This window comes from Schistocerca cancellata, chromosome 1, assembly GCF_023864275.1.
Source record: "Schistocerca cancellata isolate TAMUIC-IGC-003103 chromosome 1, iqSchCanc2.1, whole genome shotgun sequence".
Classification (NCBI taxonomy): domain Eukaryota; kingdom Metazoa; phylum Arthropoda; class Insecta; order Orthoptera; family Acrididae; genus Schistocerca; species Schistocerca cancellata.
Window position 1 is genome coordinate 659,933,720 of NC_064626.1, and position 22,635 is coordinate 659,956,354.

General features: G+C 37.8%; 1 protein-coding gene across 2 annotated transcripts in view; it reads right to left on the bottom strand.

The window, feature by feature from the left end:
- The window catches only part of LOC126183636 (golgin subfamily A member 1), a 143,254-nt gene that overhangs the window by 54,058 nt on the left and 66,561 nt on the right, over positions 1–22,635 (bottom strand). Inside the window, exon 6 of one of the 2 annotated variants that reach the window (XM_049925774.1) lies at positions 8,727–9,011. The exons of the other annotated variant lie outside the window; for it this stretch is intronic. Within the exon in view, the coding sequence (XP_049781731.1) occupies positions 8,727–9,011 (285 nt within the window). The remainder of the gene's footprint in view (positions 1–8,726; positions 9,012–22,635) is intronic. 2 annotated transcript variants of the gene reach the window in all.

Sequence of the window (22,635 nt, forward strand, 5' to 3'; positions counted from 1 at the left end):
TTCGTCTGTATGGTTGTATGGGACCCTTACAGCTGGGTCTGATTCAAGAGATTGAGAAGTTCCATAGAAGAATGGCAAGATTCATGACTGGTACATTTAGCCATCGCGAGAGCATTACAAATCTCATAGAAAGTTTGAAGTGAGACACACTTGCAGATAGGCAAGAAGCTAAATGGAAGGGGCTGCTCACTAAATTCCAAAATCCGATTTTAGCCGAGGATGTAGACCATATATTATTACCACCAACTTTCAAATCACACAATGATCACCATTCAAAAATAAGGGAAATTAGAGCCCATACTGAGGCATTCAGACAGTTGTTTTTCCCTCGTGTGATCCACGAGTGGAACAGAAAGGAGGGGTTGGGGGGGGAGATATGACTTTGGCACAAATAGTGCCCTCCACCACACACCACTTGGTGACTAGTGGAGTATATATGTACAAGTAGATGTAGATGTAGATTTGCAAGAAAGAGATTACTACAGCATAGACTCTAATCTGTTGCTAAAAGCTTCAAAAACACACTCCCATCAGAACTGGTGAAAGGGCTTCCATTGTCACATTTTGTACAGTATTTGGTTACCACCAACTGCATATCTGAAGTGAGAACAATTATGTGCAAGTTTTTATGATTTAAAAAGAACTGTTGAGTGTAATTCAGTACCCTGAATGGTTAAATTTGGCATCTTTCCAAAAAGGGCTACAGATGGAAGATTATGGCTTAACATTCCATCAAAGATCGTAGAGAGAGAGAGAGAGAGAGAGAGAGAGAGAGAGAGAGAGCACAAGCTCGCATTGGTGGAACATGAGGAAGAAAATCAGGTGTACCATCATCAAAAGGAGTCATCCCAGTTCCTCCTCTTTCACTGCTGAGGACTTACACTGGTCTCACAAAATTAAAACACACAAGACATTCTCTTTATGGAGATCAGTCTGGGAGCTTAGCAACAACAAATTATAAAAAATGTATTTTGTCTTCAGCTAACGAAAGAAGAGTATGTCTGCTGCATTTACAAATAAGTTAAATGTACCCTTGATATAGGATTAACAGTTATATCTAACCTCTTAAATAAAGGCAAACACACACACAAAATTCAAGCTTTCACAACCAAAGGTTGCTTCATCAGGACAGAGGGAAGGAGAGGGAATGACGAAAGGATGTGGGTTTTAAGGGAGAGGGTAAGGAGTCGTTCCAATCCCGGGAGCGGAAAGACTTACCTTAGGGGGAAAAATGTCTGCTTGTGTCTGTATATGTGCGGATAGATATGTGTGTGTGTGTGTGTGTGTGTGTGTGTGTGTGTGTGCGTGTGCGTGCGCGAGTGTATACCTGTCCCTTTTCCCTCCTAAGGTAAGTGTATGTTTGTGTTTGTTTGTGTGTCTATCGACCTGCCAGCACTTTCGTTTGGTAAGTCACATCATCTTTGTTTTTAGATATATTTTTCCCACGTGGAATGTTTCCCTCTATTATACTCTTAAATAAAGGTTCACATATCAGGAAGTGTTGTGTAATGTCTTGTATAACACTGCTTCAGTGTAGCAAAAGCACATAGCTCACTTCAGACACTTTGCAGAAGCATGTGCCTAGAAGTTTCCCCCACTCGGTATCACACAGTGCGCATTCACTGTGTGTGTGTGTGTGTGTGTGTGTGTGTGGGGGGGGGGGGGGGGGGGGGCAATAGGTGTGTGGCCATGCCATGGATCTAGGAAAATACTGACTCTATACAGCTTCATCACGACATGGCTGCACTAATGGGCCCAGAAAGTGCTGTAATTCATTTATAATAAGAATTTCTTAGTAGCTGCCAATTTCCAATGTTTTCTATGGAAAAACTCAATGCTGTGTACCTGATATTTATCAAGCATCAACACTGCAAATGAGTATGATTGTGTGTAATGAAATGTAAAGTGATAATCAAACACTGAATGTTAGTGAAAGTCACTAATTTATCTATGGAAATCTAAATTTTTGTAAATGAAAACTGATTAAAATGGTCTATTTTGTTTATAAGTAACAAAAAACTTCAATCCAGCTACACTGTAGGCTCTCAAGTAAATCATGCAAATGAACTAATAGGACTCTCATTACAGTTGATAATATCAACTGTAATGAGAGTTGTAAGTTGATAATATCAACTGTAATACAGCATAGAGGAAGGAAGCTCAATATGTAATGGTAAGGAGAGATGGGCATTATTCGAATAAATTTCTATCTGCAAAATTATTCGAATCAATAGATCATTCAAATTTACCCACAAATAAATTATTTATATGTTAAATAACAAAAAACATAGAATGCTACCGTATTTTCTTTGTTTACTTCTTCTGCAGTTCTCTATAACTAGTGTGTCTCCTTGGCTCACTGCAGTTTCTATTTGATAAAAATGTTATTAACACTTTGTATAGAAATGTGCTGCAGTGGCTCAGTAGATTAAATTCCAGACTACAAAACTGGAGGTTTGGAGTTTGATGCCCATTGGTCCTCCAATTTTCTCTGTTACTTATCATTTCTTTCACCATTACCAATGACAAAAATACCAAGTCAAGTTGCACTATGTTTTGGATTGCAAGTGGAAATGTTAGGTTCCCCTCTAAGTGGCTGTATAAGTCAGTTCAGAGGTAGGTGGAAGTCCAGGGCACACCACTATACTTAGTAAAGCACTTCAGTATTCAAAAAAATGTTCCGTTTGAGCACTGCTTTGCTGCGTACCAAATGTAAAAATACTTACAGGTGGATGCCCTTGGCCATTACACTATTGAACATGCCTCAATTCGTGTCTGCACCTGTCTGTGCTCCACCCCTCCTCCTCCTCCTCTACTGACATGTGCAAAAATTCTACGTAAGCAGTCAAACAATGGAATGTAAATGAATTATGTTTGTAGTGCTACAAAATGAGAACCAAGAATGAACTTGGTGGCTCGCAATGGCTAACATCAATACAAAGTCTCCTCAAATATTTAGCGTATGCTACTGAACATTCAAAACCATTCAAAAACATTTTAGACTTGTCTCAAAGAAAGCTCTCCATTAGAAGATGGACTTTTTTTTATGCGACATGCATCTATGCAGTCACACAGAGCTTTGAGACCTAATTCCCCAAGAGACACTAGGTTTGTGTACGTACAAAAGTTCATACATTGTAGCAAATTGGTAACTTTTTTAACAAGAAAGTGTCAAGAGATGATTGGAGGACTTTTCTACCTTTTTACACCAACTGCAATTATTGCAGCAGTGTATTACCCACAGTTTAAAAAGAAAGTTCACCTGCATTGCTGTCCATGACCACAGGAGGCTTACAAAAAACTACACACACACAATAAGCAATGAAATATCAAAGAAGTTGGCTAGGACTTTCAAATGATGTTATGTCATAAAAAGAAAATATTATTCTAAACACAGTTTGGGGGATGAATATAATGTAGAAATCACAATGAATTATTTGCAAAAACTATTGTGGATTTGATGATTTCTCAGTTTTTACTGAATATGATTGTGATTTTAAAGTTTTGTATCAACTACCATAAATAAACACGATTTCAGGAGAGAGAACCCACCAATATCCTCTTTACATGTGATACAATACTACACACAATTCAAAATTTCTAACTAGCAAACAGTAGTTGTAGTCATTGCAAATGGCTGTCTTGTAATTTCTAAAAAGTAACTGCACAAGTTTCAAAGAAATGCTCTATTTTACCTTTCACTACACTATACAGTAGTACATGGTTACCATAAACACCAGTCATTCACTTCAGGTGCCTTAAATACACACAATTCTCAATTTTTTTCCCTATTATCTTTGAGACAAGAATAAATATGAAAATTTTGTGGCCACAATTACAATTTTGGTTCTTTAGGTGAATCAGTGTTAAATTAGTTGTGAAGGATACAAAAGTAACTACAGTATGTTGCACATGATTAAACACAATTAAAAGGTGTTAGAAATAATAACCCACTGTTTCACCATGAACATTTTATTGAAAATTAAAATACAGTGGTGGTACAAAAACTAAACAATTTTTCCAAAGAAATGTTTAAACAACAAAACCATTACTAACTACAGAAAATTATGATGTTTCACTACTACAAAATAAAAAGGAACTAGAGAACAGAATTTTTAAAAAAATTAAATGAGTTTTAGCCAAAAGAACCTGTTAAACTAACTTGTAACATTCAAAAAAAATTTCTTTTTGTAGTTTTAAAAATGAGAAAATATGTATGACAATGTGAAAGCCTATTGCCTTCTCCTTTTTTCATCTTGAGAAATGACAAGTAAATTTCTAATACTGGACATGCATTACATAATCATTATTTTAATGAGTTTTTCATTAAAATATTAAACACTTTAAAGAAAAAAATGAAATGAGAAATAAATAACTCTTGTAAAGTGTTTACTTGATACTTATTTTGACTCTTACTTATGTGTAAATAATAGCACATTCTGTCATATGTAAGCAAAAGTTTTCAATTTATTTAACACTGAAAATATGTTGTTAATGTAGATTAGTGGCCCAACCTCAACCCTGAGTAGCATAACAAAAACTGTCACAGATACATACGTAGATTCAGAAACAAAATCGAAAGATATCCATGGAAGGAAGACAAAGAAAAGGATGGCAAGTCAATCACAGATAAAAGAATCAGGGTTTCTGAGCGATATTTGCAAGATCATAATCTACTCTTCCTTTTACAACAATGTATTCAAAAATGTGAACAATGAGTCTGTTAACACATCATGTATAATAAACACTGAAGTAGTGCAAATTTGTTAACTCCAATGACAGAATTTTTCCCCGACAGAATTTTTGTGAACTAATAAGCAGCGCAGCTACGAACAGAGAAGAGAGAGGCTGAAGTAGGACTACCCAACTAATGAGCAATACTCATGAGAGGAAGAGAGAGTGAAAACTGCTAAAAATTCATTCATGTTTGGAAAGAATCCGACTCAAACTGGGACTTATACAGATGTGATGAGTAAATGGATGATAATGAAGGACAAAAACAACAACCACCTCATACTACAGCTGGCATCAGTTACAAAGTAAGTGATCAAAGAGAACAGGATGTTAAGATGAAGAGAAAAAGGAGGAAAAATTGCAAAAAGATGACTGACACAGCACAAAGACTGTATAAATACATATTGGTGCACCAAGATAACAGTAGAGGTGTACCACAGAATAAAGTCTGATGCTAATAGTTTTGACCAAGTAAAACTGTTTAAGGGTGTGTGTGTGTGTGTGTGTGTGTGTAGAGGGGGACGGGGGAGGGGGAGGGGGAGGAGGGAGGGAGGGAGGGAGAGAGAGAGAGAGAGAGAGAGAGAGAGAGAGAGAGAGAGAGAGGAAACTATGATGCTGAAACTAAAGAGAACCAAAAATATGAGAAACTGTAAGCAGTAAATGTCAATAATAGGAGAACTAAAACCTAGACTGTTCATGCAGGGACAGACAGTTCCATGCTTACTAAATCAATCTGCAAAAAGGCTTCACCAACAGGATTCTGGTGGAGAGGGGGAAGCAAGTAGAATGGTGTAATAATAGTATATCACACTGATTTCTACACAGTTTTGTTCAGAAAACAGAAAGTAACTGCAAGGCATCACAAGTACTAGAGGGGTAAAGTGGGGAAAAAGGAAGTGCATTAAAGGAGCAGTAATAAAAGGAATAATAAATATGTGGAGCAGGAAACAAAAGTGGTGAGTGCAAAAAACCAGGGGTGAAAACAGCAATATGTTAACAGTGATAGATTTGCATTAAGCAAGCCAACAGAACTACATGAATTAGGAATGTGTGACATTCAAATAAAATTTGTGAAACATTCTCACAAGCTTCGCTGCTGCGCCATGAGGCATGTTCTACAACAAAGTACTGAGAACAAAGTCAGTTTTATGATCTATCTGTCTTGGTTGTGACTGGATGGTGAGTAGTCCAAGTGTAATTTTTACAGTGCTTCTAAACAGCTCCACTGTCATGCAGGTGCTTCTGCAAACAGTTCATTTGCTGAAGAATCATGTATTAACAGTAAGAATGGCATCAGTAGTGAAAACTGCACTTACTGCATCAATACTCATAACCCGACAGGCAAGGGAGCTGGAAGACATTCAGCCACTTCACGGTTTTAGATGGCTTCACTTTTAGAAACAAAACAATGTTAGTATGTGTGCGCTCTATTTTTGTTGCCTTTTTTTCATTTTGATTCATTTCTTTCTACCATTATTAATTTCATTTTCCTGTTGAAAAAAGTTACAACTTCGGAAATACTTGTCTCCTTTCACATAAATGTATTACTTCACATGTGCTTTAGCATTTCCTTAATTGTGTTCCATATCAAACCCTGTGCCTCTCACAACGTAAGTTCTGAATGTTACAGCTACTATCAGTTTTCAACTTTTTTACACAAAATGTTCCCATGTTGTTCTTTGTTTTCTCCCTTGAAGCAACCAAAAGAGAAATTGGTTTTAAAAACCCAAAATTGTCACATTCTCTGTCTTAGTGTTAGCTTTACTATGCCCCAATAATTTATATATGAATACTTAAGCTGGTGCTTCGACCATGTCTTCATATATGGTATGTAGAATACCACCATACATAAAATTGATAATAGGTTATCACCAGCAACCTAGCTCTATTCAGTAGTAATGTGATTAAAAGGTCTGAGGACTACGAAGAAGAAGTTACAGAAATGTCAATGTAAATATCATTGAGAGATTGCAGTATACTTTAAATCACTATCTGTTTTAAACACGCAAATTAATTTAAACCATTATTCTTCGATTACTAAAATTACAACTCTGGGATTAAACAACTGAGTGAGAAACAAAATATTTTACAAACTAGTTCTCAAGTTTAGGCGAAGGGGAAAGAGGGGGGGGGGGGGGAGTAGCATAGCAAGGAGCAGCATGGAGGACAGGAATGTCAATATATATGCAAAACATAGGCCAACAGCTCTTGCATCACTGCCAATAGCCAAAACTCACCAGAGGATCAAAACCCTCCAACAGAATGGATGTTTGGGACATCTCCTCTAACTACATGTGAATACTGACACTTCTTCCCCTTTTAACACAGATTCCTTGAACAGTGGAAGACATCTACTGAGAATAACACTTTCAACACCACATATTTATACGATTATTATACTGCCTGTTCTCCACATGTAAAATTTGGTCCAAGTTTTTATACTTTAGTCAGTAAGTTCTTATCACACCCACCACAAGTGGAATGGATTCTAATACAACTTTAGAAATCCATTCATTAGGTTGGCCATGTGGTTCACATTTTGCTTTTTACGGGTCCTCTGATTCTTTTAACTAATTGTTTTAAACACTCTTCCTTTTTTTCAATAAAATAGCTACATCACGGCATATTTAGCCTTCAGGACAATCCCATCAAGTCTTTAGCATATTTACTCTGAAACAAGAATAATTAAAATTTAATCACTATATCAGAACTACAAAGAGTAACTAAATATAATTCTGTAACCACGATCAAATACATGGAGGAGAATGATGAACTAACTACACATAACACTAAGCTGTGGAGCTTGTTACTGCACATTTCACCAACATCTATTTGATGTTTAACAGAGGATGTGACCTAAGCTGAATTAGAGCAGAAAAAAAAATCAAGAAAGTTAAGCATAAAAGTGGGTTCCATAACTGAGTGCAAATAACACAAATGATAAGAAGTACTTTGAAGTGAGCAGTAATAAAATTAACACTTAATGAAGTCGTCCTGCAAATAAATACTGTGACAATTTGAAATAACAAATGCAACTTCACTAACAACAAGATAACACAAAACATTACTTTCACCCATCACACAATGGTGCTGTACGAAACCAATGTTGCCTAAAGGAAGAATCAGGAATAAACCACTACAAATTTAAGCTCCCTTCACTAATATAAAATACAACACAATAAAGCAGACACAAAGAAACAAAGCTCAAACAGCACAATATTGCAAACGGATTATAGCAATGGCCTTCTTTTTCAGTTCTTTCTTTGGGGGAAAAAGACAGAGGTATTTTGCACCACACTACATTCTGCTGTTTGTCAGTAATTTCACATCACACAAACATTTACAAGTGGTGTGGGTAATTTTAATAATAGCAGTTTCTAACAAGTTACAGCAACCAAATTCTTTTGATTTACCAAAAAGCACATACTGCTAAGCACAGTAAGGAAAAATGCAATGCTACTTTAAAATAATGATCTGGAAATTGTTTGAAAACAACTTTCACGGTAGTGAAGTACGAAAGCTTAGAGTAACAATTCAACTATGTGTGAATCTTTTACAAATACTCGAGATGTGATGCAAGATATAGCATCAAAACCATTTAGATAGACAAGGAAAAACTCGAATCAAAGCAATAAGTTAAGCACTTAACATGAAACCATGTTAAAAATCAAGTACAGAACAGAAGAATTCACATGCAACACATTACTGAAAGTTTTGCCAAAAGCAACAACAGAGCATTTTAGACAGCCAACAAAGTGAAGTCACACAATGAAACACTCTTACACAAAATTTATCCACAGAGGAAAGTTGAAAAATAAATATGATGCAATCCTACCATAAAAACCGGAATGCACATGCACTTCAAGCACGAGAAGTAATGTTAAGGGTTTTGGTTAGAATTAAATCCCCATTCTCAGATCTTCAACAGTTTAGTTAAGTAGGCACTACTCTTTTCTTAATGGTTCACATGAAGTAAATCCATTTTGACTCACAGTGTGTGCAGCGAGTTTCTGCTCAAGCTCTTGGCGTGCTGCACGCATTTCACGTATCTCAGCTGCAAGTTCATCACGTTCTTGGCGCACCGCAGCCAACGTTTCATCACGTTGGCGACCAGTAGAACGTGCTTGTTCCAGTAAGACTTCCAGTGCACGAATACGTTCAAGCAAAGCATCTCGTTCCCCTTCAGCTCGGCGGCGCTCGGCACCCTCCTCTGCAGCCTGTCTGCATAACCGACCAAGCTGTGTCTCCAGTTGTGCTATTCGTGCACTCCACGATGCCTGTGTAGTGGCAACATTTTATATTAATAGTTCCTGCTTTCATCATAAAAATTAACAATACTTTAAAAACTGTCAGTACTAAAATATCTTTTTGTAACAGGCAGATGTGGCACGAATCAAATGCTTAAAACTGAATCACTGCAGCTGTTCATCCCACAAACGTCATTTTAAGTTCATTGTTTTTCTTATGATCATGCTCATCAGTCATGTATGTGTTATAAAAACTGTTTTCTGCCTTTCATTGTCTGGGCATTGCTCTGGTTTAATTTATACTTTATTTATATTCTTCACAACTTCGTTATCTAAAAGTGAAAAAAATATTTTGCACTGAAAGCTGAAGTGGATGGCAATATAACACTCTTCAACTGTGTACCCACAGAAGGTGTTACGTTTGTCTCACAATCAATTTTAATTCTTTTTCTGTCAACTGTGTCACATTAATTAATTTGGGAATCATTAACTGTAGCATACAGTGGATGCTGGTTATGCATTCTAGGGTTCATTTCAGACATGTCACAGTATTACCAACACGGCCCTCTTCACAGAAGTAAACAAAAATTAAATACACCATCTGTAACCCAAGATCCCCTTTTTTTGTGAAGATGGCACAGAAAAGATAGAGTCAAATAGTCAAAATAAGGGAGAATCAACATTATGGAGGAGGGAGAAGATGTTTAGAAAGGAAGTGAAAGCAATTGGAAACCGTGAATTAACACTGTCAGCACTGTCATCAATTTTGCTAGCACAAGAGAAAGAATGGAGAACATTCTTTATGAAACACAGAAAGTAGCAAACAAAAAGGTCTACAATAAAAATACAAATTATATTAAAAGCAAATACTGCAGATGCAGAAATAAATATGGAGGAGGATAAAGGGAGAAAATGTCAAAAGATTACAACAAGTGGAGGGAAGGACAGAAGTGGAAAGTTGGAAGAAATGATTGACAGAGTTGGTAGATGAGGCATACAATGATGTATCACTTTTACACAGGACTACTTACTCGTTACTCCTTAATGGAACAGAAAAGGAGAAAAGTGTTTTCTTGTGCCCATTTTTCCCTGGCATTCCTATGATTATTCTTCATTCTTGAGCATTGCTCAGTTCTACCCATTAGGCTATATGCAGTCAGCATTTCTAAATGTTCATACTGTCTTCTTCACTTTGTTTTTATTTTACTCAAAAGTGTTCCCACTTACGTTTGTCTAATGTTCAATTTTCACTTTCCGTCAAGGGAAGAATCAGTCAACAGCAACCAAGATAGAAAAAAAATCTACGGCACAATGTGAACAACACATATGGAGAAAGAACCACTCTGGAGAAGACTTGTCTCCACACCATCGGAAGATACCAGTTTAAGGTCAACAACCCACACAAAAGTCATCAAAGTTTATGCAGATGTGGTCTTGTACTGACCCTGCACAAAAAATATCTCATTTTTAATGTATACAGTAGCCTCTTGTCAAGCATCATCGTTAATTAAACTGATAACTACTTCTGAATCAGGAAGAGGAAGTTTAGGGTTCTACATCCCATCAACAAACAACAAGCTCAGATTCTGGAAAAAATCAGCAGTCCTTTTCGAAGGAACCATCCACGCATTTGTCTTCAACGATTCAGAGAAATCATGGGAAACCTAAATCTGGATGACTGGACAGAAATTTTAAATTTGGAAAACTATTTGTAACACTTTTGTTTCTCCCACAGCATCATTTCAATAAACTTGCTCCAATAGTTCTACAGAGTCTTCCCTACTTTCAAAGCAGTACTGTGATGCATCATTGCTCCTGTGAATGAGGCAATGAAGAAACTAACACAAAACTGTACCACTTTGCACTCAAATGAGAACAATTCAGACACTAAACAAAATACCAACAATGTGATCTAAACAGAAAAAAATTACTTGCTTTAGTCTATAATTAAAATCATTATCATCATGCCATCCTTTGATTTAAACATCCAGACTATATTTACCAGTATGGTATAGAAAAAAATGGAGGTGGGAGGACAAAATAATAAATTATGACTACAGACTTAAGAAAGTAATTTTTCTAATTGCGTTGGTTGCTGGTTCAATCAATAATATGTCAGGAATATATAAAATAATCAGGTTACTTGAAAGATTCTAATGAACAGAATGCTGCCAATGGCACATCACTGTCTTACCAGTAGTTATTTTTGTGAAAGGTCCTTATGTACCGATAAATAAATTAGAACATTTTGATTAAGGTATTCAGCTGGTTTACTCATCTGACCAGTAGCAAGCATAAGGTTGCCTTATATTGACACTTAACAGGAAATGAGCCAGAATGTGACTTGGGAACTAGTTCTACATGTTTACTGAGATACTGGATGAGCCAGAACCCCAACAAACTTTCAGAGGTTGTTCCGGGATACTTTCCGAGTATTTTGGTATAATGAGACCCATAGTTTCCAGCAGCTTGTTACAGAGTTACAGCATTTCATTTGGTTTCTTGCCCCAATTATATTTGTGTATGTTTCGCAATGAATATAGAGCACAACAGTGTAAATGTTGACAGTATGCGCTAGGTGTATTGTTTCCATTTGCTTGTGATAACTGCTGTTGACAACAGCAATACCTGCTTTACTCTTTGCCTTCAAGCTTGCATTCAGTACTGTTTGGTCTGCCTTGGGTTTGTATTTCCAGCAGTGAACACTAATATGCAACTGTGTAGATAGGTTTACTGATGAAGAGCTGGCCAATATGCTTCTCTACAAACTTACAGCATGCTGCAGGTGAAACGTATGTCCACAATTTGTTTTATAATTGACATAAATGGTTGTAGCTCTGTCATAAGTTTTAATTGAAAAGTATCTTTTATTTCTTGATGGTGATACCTCTGCCCATTTTCAAACCAACCTATTGTAAATGTGACAATACAGCCAAAACCTACATGCAGAAATTGCCCCTGGAGTGATGATCAAAGCAGTACCATGGCCAGCTCAACAACAGTAAATAGACCACATAGGGCAGACACTGGAGAATTTCAATGTCTGTCCTGTTTAAAGCTGTCGAGTCCACCAAGTGCCACTTCATTCATCACTGCAGGGCCAATTAATGTTACAATATGGATGGTTTGAAAATGGACATCCAAAACTAGTCACAAAAAAAACCTCTTAATGCAACTTATGATGCAGCTACAACCATTTATTTCAATGTGGATATTGTGTATGTGTTCACTGAATGCAATGGAATAGTGGCGCAATGATACTAGCTGAGCTGTTACTGCAATGATGGCAACACCATCACAGTACAGTCTTTCATTTGAGAGCAGGTGGATTACTCTGTGTTTCGTGTTGTACATTTTGGTTAATGCATATTTCATGCTTTTTCACTGTTGTGTTTGTATTTTCACAAAAACATGTGTAACTGCAGTAACGAACTGAATAAATCATAATTACATTATTACTCTGTCAGAAGCATCCAGAGAGAGTGAATATCTTAAACCAAATTAATCATATGGTATTTCTGAACAAGCTCTGAAAGTTTGTCAGTGGAGTTCGGGTTCATCCTGTACATTAATGACACGCCTTATACAATGCCTGTTAAAAAAATTCCGGAACTTTGTCCACAAAATTTTTCTACACTTACCTTTTACTTACTGTGCCTGGTCTCCTTCGAAAAACTCTTCTCCACAAATGATACACCGCTCCCAATGCCATTTCTACTTCCGTACACAGTCTTGACATGCCCCTTGCTAGATTGCGCAAAGCCCTGTCTGCAACTTTTCTTTTAAAAGAGTCTGCAGGGTCCAGATCTGGAGAGTACAGAGGATGTGGCAGCACTGTGATTTCATTTTTTGTGCAATAGTCACACACCAACAGGGATGAATGTGCGGGCGCAGCAATGTGAACCAAGAGCTATGAATTGTATTGCCACATTTCAGGCCATTTCCTTCTCACATTTTCTCACAGGTTTCGTAACACATCCTGAGAGCACCATTGATTAACTGTTGGTCCCTACAGGACGAATTTTCATGATGAACTAATCCTTCGAATTAAAAAAAAACTACCAGCATCACTTTGACATTTGACCTGACTTGACAAGCTTTTTTGGTCTTTGAGAATCTTTCCTGACCCATAAAAGCTCTTCATAGATTGCGAGGTAATAGTCTTGACTCATGAGCTGTGGGAGAAACATGATGCAGTCAAAGATGCTGTGTCAGGATTTCATGACATGACCCAACTGACATGTTAGTCCTCTGCAATCTCTCAGGCAGTCAGTCTTCAATTAGTGACATGAGAGTTGTCAGTAGACATCGAAGGGCGTCCTGAACAAGGGTCACCTTTAATTTCCGTCTGGCTATTTTTAAACCGTGTCATTCGTAACACTGCATATAGCTTAAGCACACGCCACCATAAGCTTCCTGCACTATTTGATGTGTCTCTGTAAAGGTTTTCTTGAGTTCCCCCAAAATTTAATGCAGATGCATTGCTCCTCTAACTCTGTCATATCAAAATTTGCAAACTGTGCGACAGCATTCCACTTGGTACGGCACTGAACAATAACTAACAGACATACAACAATGAAACTTTCAGCAGTTACATATTAAACACAGGCATGTGCAGGGGTGCCAACTGCATTTCGCTCCAACACACCATTGGTGTGAAATTACGCGTATTCCGGAATTTTTTGAACAGACCTCATACTGTAGTAAATAATTCTAAAATGCCAGAATGAGATTTTCACTCTGCAGCGGAGTGTGCGCTGATATGAAACTTCCTGGCAGATTAAAACTGTGTGCCCGACCGAGACTCGAACTCGGGACCTTTGCCTTTCGCGGGCAAGTGCTCTACCAACTGAGCTACCGAAGCACGACTCACGACCGGTACTCACAGCTTGCCCGCGAAAGGCAAAGGTCCCGAGTTCGAGTCTGCAGAGTGAAAATCTCATTCTGGAAACATCCCCCAGGCTGTGGCTAAGCCATGTCTCCGCAATATCCTTTCTTTCAGGAGTGCTAGTTCTGCATGGTTCGCAGGAGAGCTTCTGTAAAGTTTGGAAGGTAGGAGACGAGGTACTGGCAGAAGTAAAGCTGTGAGTACCGGTCGTGAGTCGTGCTTCGGTAGCTCAGTTGGGAGAGCACTTGCCCGCGAAAGGCAAAGGTCCCGAGTTCGAGTCTCGGTCGGGCACACAGTTTTAATCTGCCAGGAAGTTTCAATTCTAAAATGGTTCTGACTGTGGATGATAACAATTCAGATTGAGGGCTCAGGTCAGAAAGTGACTAAAAAATAATGTGCTGTAGAGAAGCGACTCTTAGCTGACAGAAAATGTAACATAAATTTTAATTGCGGCAAAACAGCATACAACCAGGTTCTTGCATAATACAATTCTGTACACAGAAAAAAAGTATAGTCTTACAGGAGAGAAAAGTGATCTGGTTTTATACTTTTATAGACAGTACAGTCTAGACTTGTTTCTTATTTAAATGCAATAACTGCCAATGTCAAAACTATTGTTTTATCACGTTCCACCACATTATTGATGGATATACAATGCTCAGCAATAGCAGACTGTGTGCTTTGCAAAAAGGAGGGGGAGGGGAGGGGAGAAGGGGGAGGGGGGAAGGGAGTAGCTCTTTTCTCTCTCTCTCTCTCTCATTTTTTAATGAAGATGAGGGAAGAGCCAACTTTTCCCCCTCTCTTTTTTGGGAGGTCTCTTATTATTTAACAGTGTGTTATGAAGACAAAGATAATTTGATAGAGCTTTTACAGCACCTATTCTTAATATATTATTGCACTAATGAAACAGAAAAAAAGTTGTTTGCTTTCCATGCTGGGATGTTCTGACAAGGAAAGAAACATGGCTCTCTGGGTCATTCAACCTGTATTAGATACACCCTGACTGAATTGTACCTACATTCTCTGAACTGCTAAATTGTCTTCATCCTTCAAAAACCTTGGGTGTTCTCAAATTACTTGTCAATAGGGTCATACAAAGTTTCCAATTCAAACACTTGACTAAGCAGCTCACAAATCTATTTTTAATGAACACTTTTTAGTGGTCCTTACAATTGGATACTAGAAGGTGTATTCAGTAAAAACAGATGTGCGTGAGCTTCTTAGGCAAACAGGTTGAATTGGAAATTCTGTGTGCTCTATTGACAAATGTTTACAGCACATCCACGTTTTTGTAAAAGTAGATCTTACATTTTGCAGATTAATAGGGTGCTATCAACTTAAAAAAAAAGGTCATTGGCTAAAGATGATAGTATGGTACTAAAACTCGCAGCTTTCCTCCCACATGATAGCAACATCCATACAAATAGGCAGAATCCTCTGTAAATTTCAAATTAAAATAGTTCTCTGCCCACCAAACCAGGACGAAAAGTTTCTTGGATCTGTGAAGGATGATTTCCTGTCACAAAGGGCCTAAGTTCATAAAATGCAAAATTGTTGAGGCTTCCATAGCTACCTGCTGACAGACTATCGTCAGCAATGGAGGGCGACTCTTCGACAACACCAGCCCCTCATACTGACAAAACGCCAGAAAAATTATTAAACTTTGGTCGAAGAGCTGGAGGCATAAGCCTCTTAAAATACCATGGCTATGTAGTATGGCTCATCTAGGTTAAACCACATGCACAATGGAGAGCATTACAACTCACCAAGTCTGCTACTGACAAGAATTGTAGTCCACAAGACATCAATAGAATATGACAAAAACAGTAATTTTGGTTATAGGAACATTGTTTTGAGACACTATTGTAAGAGAATAAATAAAGATGTGTAAGAAAAATTCGTTAATGATTGTACTGACTATAAAATGGATGGAATCCATTCTTTTGCACTGTCTGCCTTAAGCGAAGAACATGAAATACCTCAGGGTACAGTGTGCGGCAAAGCCAACAGACACCCGAGTTTAGCATTCATTTTTAATGCACTATTTTTGGGTGTGTGGCATTGTTGCCTTTCTAATTACTACAATACAGATGTATGTGTGAAATGAAGAAAACCACAATAAATGGGGTGTGGAAAGCCTATGGTACGATGCTGGATGTAAATGATGGCCAACTTTATCTAGTGTTCATTAAAGTAAGAAAAATTCAAAGATCTAGATGTTTATTAATATTATTATTATTATTGACAATGATTTCCTGAACAACTAGGATCAAAATCCAATTTCAGTTACCTTCTTTCTTGGTTGTCACCAGTTCTTCAATCATTGCATCATCATCATCATCATGGTTTGTCATCTTTTTTCTTTTTGTCCAAACTGATCCTGCTTTTTTGTTTTCTCAGTCTTGAATTCTTGCAAAGTTAAAGCCTTATATTTAACCAATTTATTCCTGATAAATCTGATTCTTGAATATCTTTTCCTAGTTTACCATATTTCATTTTGTAAAGATGTCTGAAGTGGGTCAATGTCCAAATCATCAGTGCTCCTGATATTTTTTGAATACTGTGATAGATTTCCTGGTTGCTTATTCTTTCTACTGAGTACAACCCAACTGGCTTTTTAAGTCCTAACCACTGTATTAGAGGAAATTAGTTCCAAATGCAGAAGATGCATTTCTCATTGCAGATGTTCTCAGTTCATGTATAAGCTCCTTCCAATTTGTTAATCATTTATCTGTTTCAGATCTTAACAATTCATTTACTAGTAATATACTCTAACATTTTTTAGCTTTACGGCTTTACATCTTACATGTTTCTATTTCTATATAAACTGTTCAAAAAATAGTTACACCACCAGTAGTATCTGTGAATGTGTGTGGCGATTACTGAATGAAAGCTTTATGAAACTAAAAAGATAACTTCTCTGCCAAATAAAAACAAAAGTAAAGAAGTCTACTCAACAGTGCCCATCTGGGAAGTCAAAACCTGCTGCTGGCTAACATTCAATACTGGTTTATCCACCTCACCTAACACATAGTACCACTTTTGGGTTCACCTTACCATGATGCCCACAAGGTGGTTGAGGCATTGCTTCTCAAGCTTTGCACTCTTCAACCCTGCCCTCCTGAGATAATCCACTGTGTGTCAAGCATTCTCACAATAACATATTGCAAGTTTCAGATGGTACCAAGCACGCTCAATTGGATTTATGTCAGCAGATACTGCATGCCATTCCATTCTGTTGGTTACTGACTCCTGGAAGAAGGTGTTCACAAGGTGAGCACACTGCACTCGTGCATTATTGTCTAAAGAGAAAAACACATTTTTAAAATGTTGCCTTTAGGGTGGGCAGTAGGTAGGACGACACAGTCTCCACACTGTACAGCCCAAAAATTATCCTTGCTAAATTGAAAAGCACCTGACATCTTCACATGATACTGGCCCAAAACACAATTGACTCACCTCCCTGCCAAACACATGGTACCAAACAAGTGAAAGTGTCAGTGGTACCTGGCCACCTCCAATTTTTCTGTTAAAATCATATGGTATCAGACAAATTCTACACTGATTAGTGAAGAGAACTTGACATCATTCTTACAAGTTCCATTTTGGGTGTTCCCTTGCTCGGCTTCATTCACCAACATGGTGCTGGGAGTTTGTAGTATTGATAATAAAGGACATCTAGAGGCCAAATGAGTGTGTGTGAATGGCTGCATACTATCTGGGTTGATACAGCTCTCCCAGTTGTCTCTAAACAGGAAGTACACATTTACATTTCTGCTGCAGTCTCCTCTGGATTCCTATGAGCTATAATTTGTGAATAGTGGCCATCAGCTGGTGCTGTTGGCTGGGTAACCATTACAAGACAGGTCTTCAATGTTTTGTCCAACACAATAGTGGAGGAACAGATGACATCTCTGTGGCGTACACCACTTCAGTAGGCAACTTAACAAGACGAGAACCGTTCTTGCCATCATGGGACAAGGGTTGCCAAGTCTAAACTTGAAATTACACTCTGAGCTATGCTGATGCTGAGACACTGAGCAGTGCACATATTCTGCATTAGCCTGTCCACTATAAGGAGGTATAGCATGCTCTGATGAACTGCACTGAGAACAGAGGCTTACTCTTTACTTCATCACACTGGAGGCTGTATGCATTTACTTCCTGTACCACACAGAGGATTGAGAAAGAGGATTTTGATAAAATTACACAATCTATGTGTGAGGGTAGTGCAAAAACTTTATTTGCACAGTTTATTTATGTGCAGTTTCATATTTGTCATCAACATTTTTTTCCCAAATGAGATTCTAGTTCTTGACTTGCTCTATCAGCTATTCTCTCATTAGTCAGATCAGACCATCCAAAATTATCACAAAATCATCTGCACATGCTAACCAGTTTACCTTACAAGGAGACCACACAGCAACTGGGTTTTTGCAATTCTCGTAGGTATATGAACTTCAGAACTCAAATATCAGTTGCCAAATATAGTTTTCTTTAACTCTTTTCTTTGTACTATCCTGCAAATGGTACATTGAACAAACACCTGCCAGTAAGCATCTCCAGGTCAATCTCGTGCTTACAAAAGCAGGCCATGACATAACATTATGCTCTTCTTTAGTTACTCTCTTTGTCATCTGTTAATCCCACCTAGTAAGAGTTCCAGACAGACGATCAATAACCTCTAATGGTTTGAATGAGCATTTTGTGAGCAACCTCGTTCATGGGAGTATTACATAATTTCCTCAGGATGTATCCTAGAATGGCATCTGCCTCTCCTAAAACTAGTTTCGTATGGTCATTCCACTTTAAAACATCTTGGATGCATACTCATAGATATTATACCTATAGTTCTTCCCAGTGACTTATCACTAATCACATAATGAAACAAAGATGAAGCTTCCCAAATATTTATACCCAACATGCTATACTTTTCATGTTGAAGGTGAACAACAAGATGCAACAAGATACAACAATTATCTGTAAACTGTCTCCAGTGTTAGTCTCCTTCGTGCAAACAAGTGTGTACCCAAAAAACTGATTTTTTTTTTAAATTTTTGTATTCACATTTTGCCCACCATGAACCATGAACCTTAACGTTGCTGGGGAGGGTTGCATGCCTCAGTGATACAGATAGTTGTAAAACAGGTGCAACCACAATAGGGAGGTATCTGTTGAGAGACCAGACAAATGTGTGGTTCCTGAAGAGGGGCAGCAGACTTTTCAGTAGTTGCAGGGACAACAGTCTGGATGATTGACTTATGTGGCCTTGTAACATCAACCTAAAGAGCCTTGCCATGCTGTATTATGAACAAGTGAAAGCAAGGGGAAACTGCAGCCGTAATTTTTCCTGAGGCCATGCAGCTTACTGTATGGTTAAAAGATGATGGGCTCCTCTCAGGTAAAATATTCCGGAGGTAAAAACAGTCCCTCATTCAGGTCTCTGGGTGGGCACTACTCACGTGGATGTCGTTATCAGGAGAAACAAAATTGGCATTCTACGGACTGGAGCATGGAATGTCAGATATCTTAATAGGGCAGGAAGGTTAGAAAATTTAAGAAGAGAAATGGATAGGTTGCAGTTAGATACAGTGGGAATTAGTGAAGTTTGGTGGTAGGAGGAACAAGACTTCTGGTCAGGTGAATACAGGGTTATAAACACAAAGTCAAATAACAGTAATGCAGGGGTAGGTTTAATAAGGAATTTAAAAATAAAAAAAAATAAAAAAATAGGAACACAGATAAGCTACTACTATGAACAGCATAGTGAACACATTATTGTAGCCAAGATAGACATGAAGCCCACACCTAAAGCAGTAGAACAGTTTTATATGCCAACTAGGTCTGCAGATGAAGAAGAGATTGAAGAAATGTATGATGCAATAAAATATTCAGATAGTTAAGGGAGACAAAAATTTAATAGTCATAGGGGATTGGAATTCAATATTAGGAAAAGGAAGAGATGGAAAAGAAGATGAATATGGACTGGGGGTAAGGAATGGAAGAGAAAGCTGCCTGGTAGAATTTTGCACAGAGCATAACTTAATCATAGCCAACACTTGGTTTAAGAATCATGAAAGAAGGTTGTATATGTGGAAGAGGCCTGGAGACACTGGAGGGTTTCAGATAGATTATATAATAGTAAGACAGAGATTTAGGAACCAGGTTTTAAATTGTAAGACATTTCCAGAGGTGGATGTAGACTCTGACCACAATTTATTGGTTACGAGCTGTAGAATAAAACTGAAGATATTGCAAAAAGGTAGGATTTTAAGGAGATGGGACCTGCATAAACTGGAAGAACCAGACGCTGTAGAGTGTTTCAGAGAGAGCATTAGGGAACAGCTGACAAAACAGAGGAAAGAAATACAGTAGAAGAAGACAGGGGAGCTTTGAGAGATGAAATAGTGAAGGCAGCAGAGGATCCATTACATAAATAGACGAGGGCTAGTAAAAATCCTTGGGTATCAGAACAGAGGTTGAATTTAATTGATGAAAGGAGAAAATACAAAAATGTGGTAAATGAAGGAGGTGAAAAGGAATACAAATGTCTTAAAAATGTGATTGACAGGAAATGCAAGATGGCTAAGCAGGGATGGCTGAAGGACAGATGTAAGGACGTAGAAGCATATATCGCTAAGACAGATACTACCTGCAAGAAATTTAAAGAGACCTTTGGAGAAATGAAACAACCTGTATGAACACCAAAAGTTCAGACGGAAAACCAATCCTAAGCAAAGAAGGGAAAGCAGAAAGGTGAAAAGAGTATATAGAGAGTGTACACAAGGGCAATGTACTTTAAGGCAATATTATGAAAATGGAGGATGACGTACATGAAGATGAAATGGGAGATACGATACTGCATGAAGAATTTGACAGAGTACTGAAAGACCTAAGTCAAAACAAGGCCCCAGGAGTAGACAATATTCCATTAGAACTACTGACAGCCTTGGGAGAGATCGTGACAAAACTCTGCCATCTGGTGAGCAAGATGTATGAGACAGGCAAATTACCTTCAGACTTAAAGAAGAAGAAAATAATTCCAATTCCAAAGAAAGCAGGTTTTGACAGGTGTGAAAATTATCGAACTATCAGTTTAATAAGTCATGGTTGCAAAATACTAACATGGATTCTTTACGAACGAATGGGATAAGTGGTAGAAGCCAACCTCATGGAAGATCAGTTTGGATTCCATAGAAATGTTGGAATATGCGAGTCAATAATGACCCTACGACTTAGCATACTGACCCTACGACTTAGCTCAGAAAACAAATTAAGGAAAGGCATACATTTCTAGTATTTGTAGACTCAGAGAAAGCTTTTGACAATGATGACTGGAATACTCCCTTTCAAATTCTGAAGATGGCAGGGGGTAAATATAAGGAACGAAGGATTATTTACAATTTGTACAGAAACCAGATGGCAGTTATGAGTCGAAGGTCATGAAAGGGAAGCAGTGGTTGAGAGGGGAGTGAGACATGGTTTTAGCCTATCCCTCATGTTATTCAATCTGTATATTGAGCAAGCAGTGAAGGAAACAAAAGAAGAATTTGGAGTAGAAATTAAAATCCATGGAGAAGAAATAAAAACTTTGAGATTTGCCAATGACATTGTAATTCTGTCAGAGACAGCAAAGGACATGGAAGAGCAGTTGAACGGAATGGACAGTGTCTTGAGAGGAGGATATAAGATGAACATCAACAAAAGCAAAACAAGGATAATGGAATATAGTTGAATTAAATCAGGTGATGCTGAGGGAATCAGATGAGAAAAGAGACACTTAAAGTAGTAAAGGAGTTTCGCTATTTGGGGAGCAAACTAATTGATGATGGTTGAAGTAGACAGGATATAAAATGTAAACTGGCAATGGCAAGAAAAGTGTTTCTGAAGAATAGAAATTTGTTAACATCGAGTATAGATTTAAGTGTTAGAAAATATTTTCTGAAAGCATTTGTAAGGATTGTAGCAACGTATGGAAGTGAAACATGGATGATAAATAGTGTAGACAAGAAGAGAACAGAGGCTTAGAAACGTGGTGCTACAGAAGAATGCTGAAGATTAGATGGGTAGATCATATAACTAATGAGGAGGTACTGAATAGGATGTGGGAGAAGAGGAATTGGTGGCACATCTTGTTAGAAGAAGGGATAGGTTGACAGGACACGTACTGAGCCATCAAGGTATCACCAATTTAGTACTAGAGGGAAGCGTAGGGCGTAAAAATTGTAGAGGGTAAAAATTGTAGAGGGAGACCAGAGATGAATACATTAAGCAGATTCAGAAGGATGTAGGTTGCAATAATTATTCAGAGATGAAGAGGCTTGCACAGGGTAGAGTAGCATGGAGAGCTGCATCAAACCAGTCTCTGGATCGAAGACAACAACAACAACAACAACAACAACAATTCACATTTTATGTACATACCTTCAATCCCCTTCAAAGTATTCTCCACTTGCGTTAATATGGTTTTCTAATATTTTATTCCATTTTACAAAATCTTTACATTCAGCTTTTGTGATGTTTGATGGAGTACTTGTTTTCTTTTCTTCAACTCAGCAACATCAGCAAAACCCTTTCTTTTCATGTCTCTTTTTACTCTAAGAAACGAAACTCTCACAGGGCAAGGTCGATTGAGTATGGTGGGTGAGGAATAGGGGTCATACCACTCTTGGCCAAGAATTGTCGTACATACAGGTCTGTGTGGGCAGGGGCATCATCATGATGGAAAACCAGTCACCCGACTGTGACAAATCAGGCTTCTTCTGC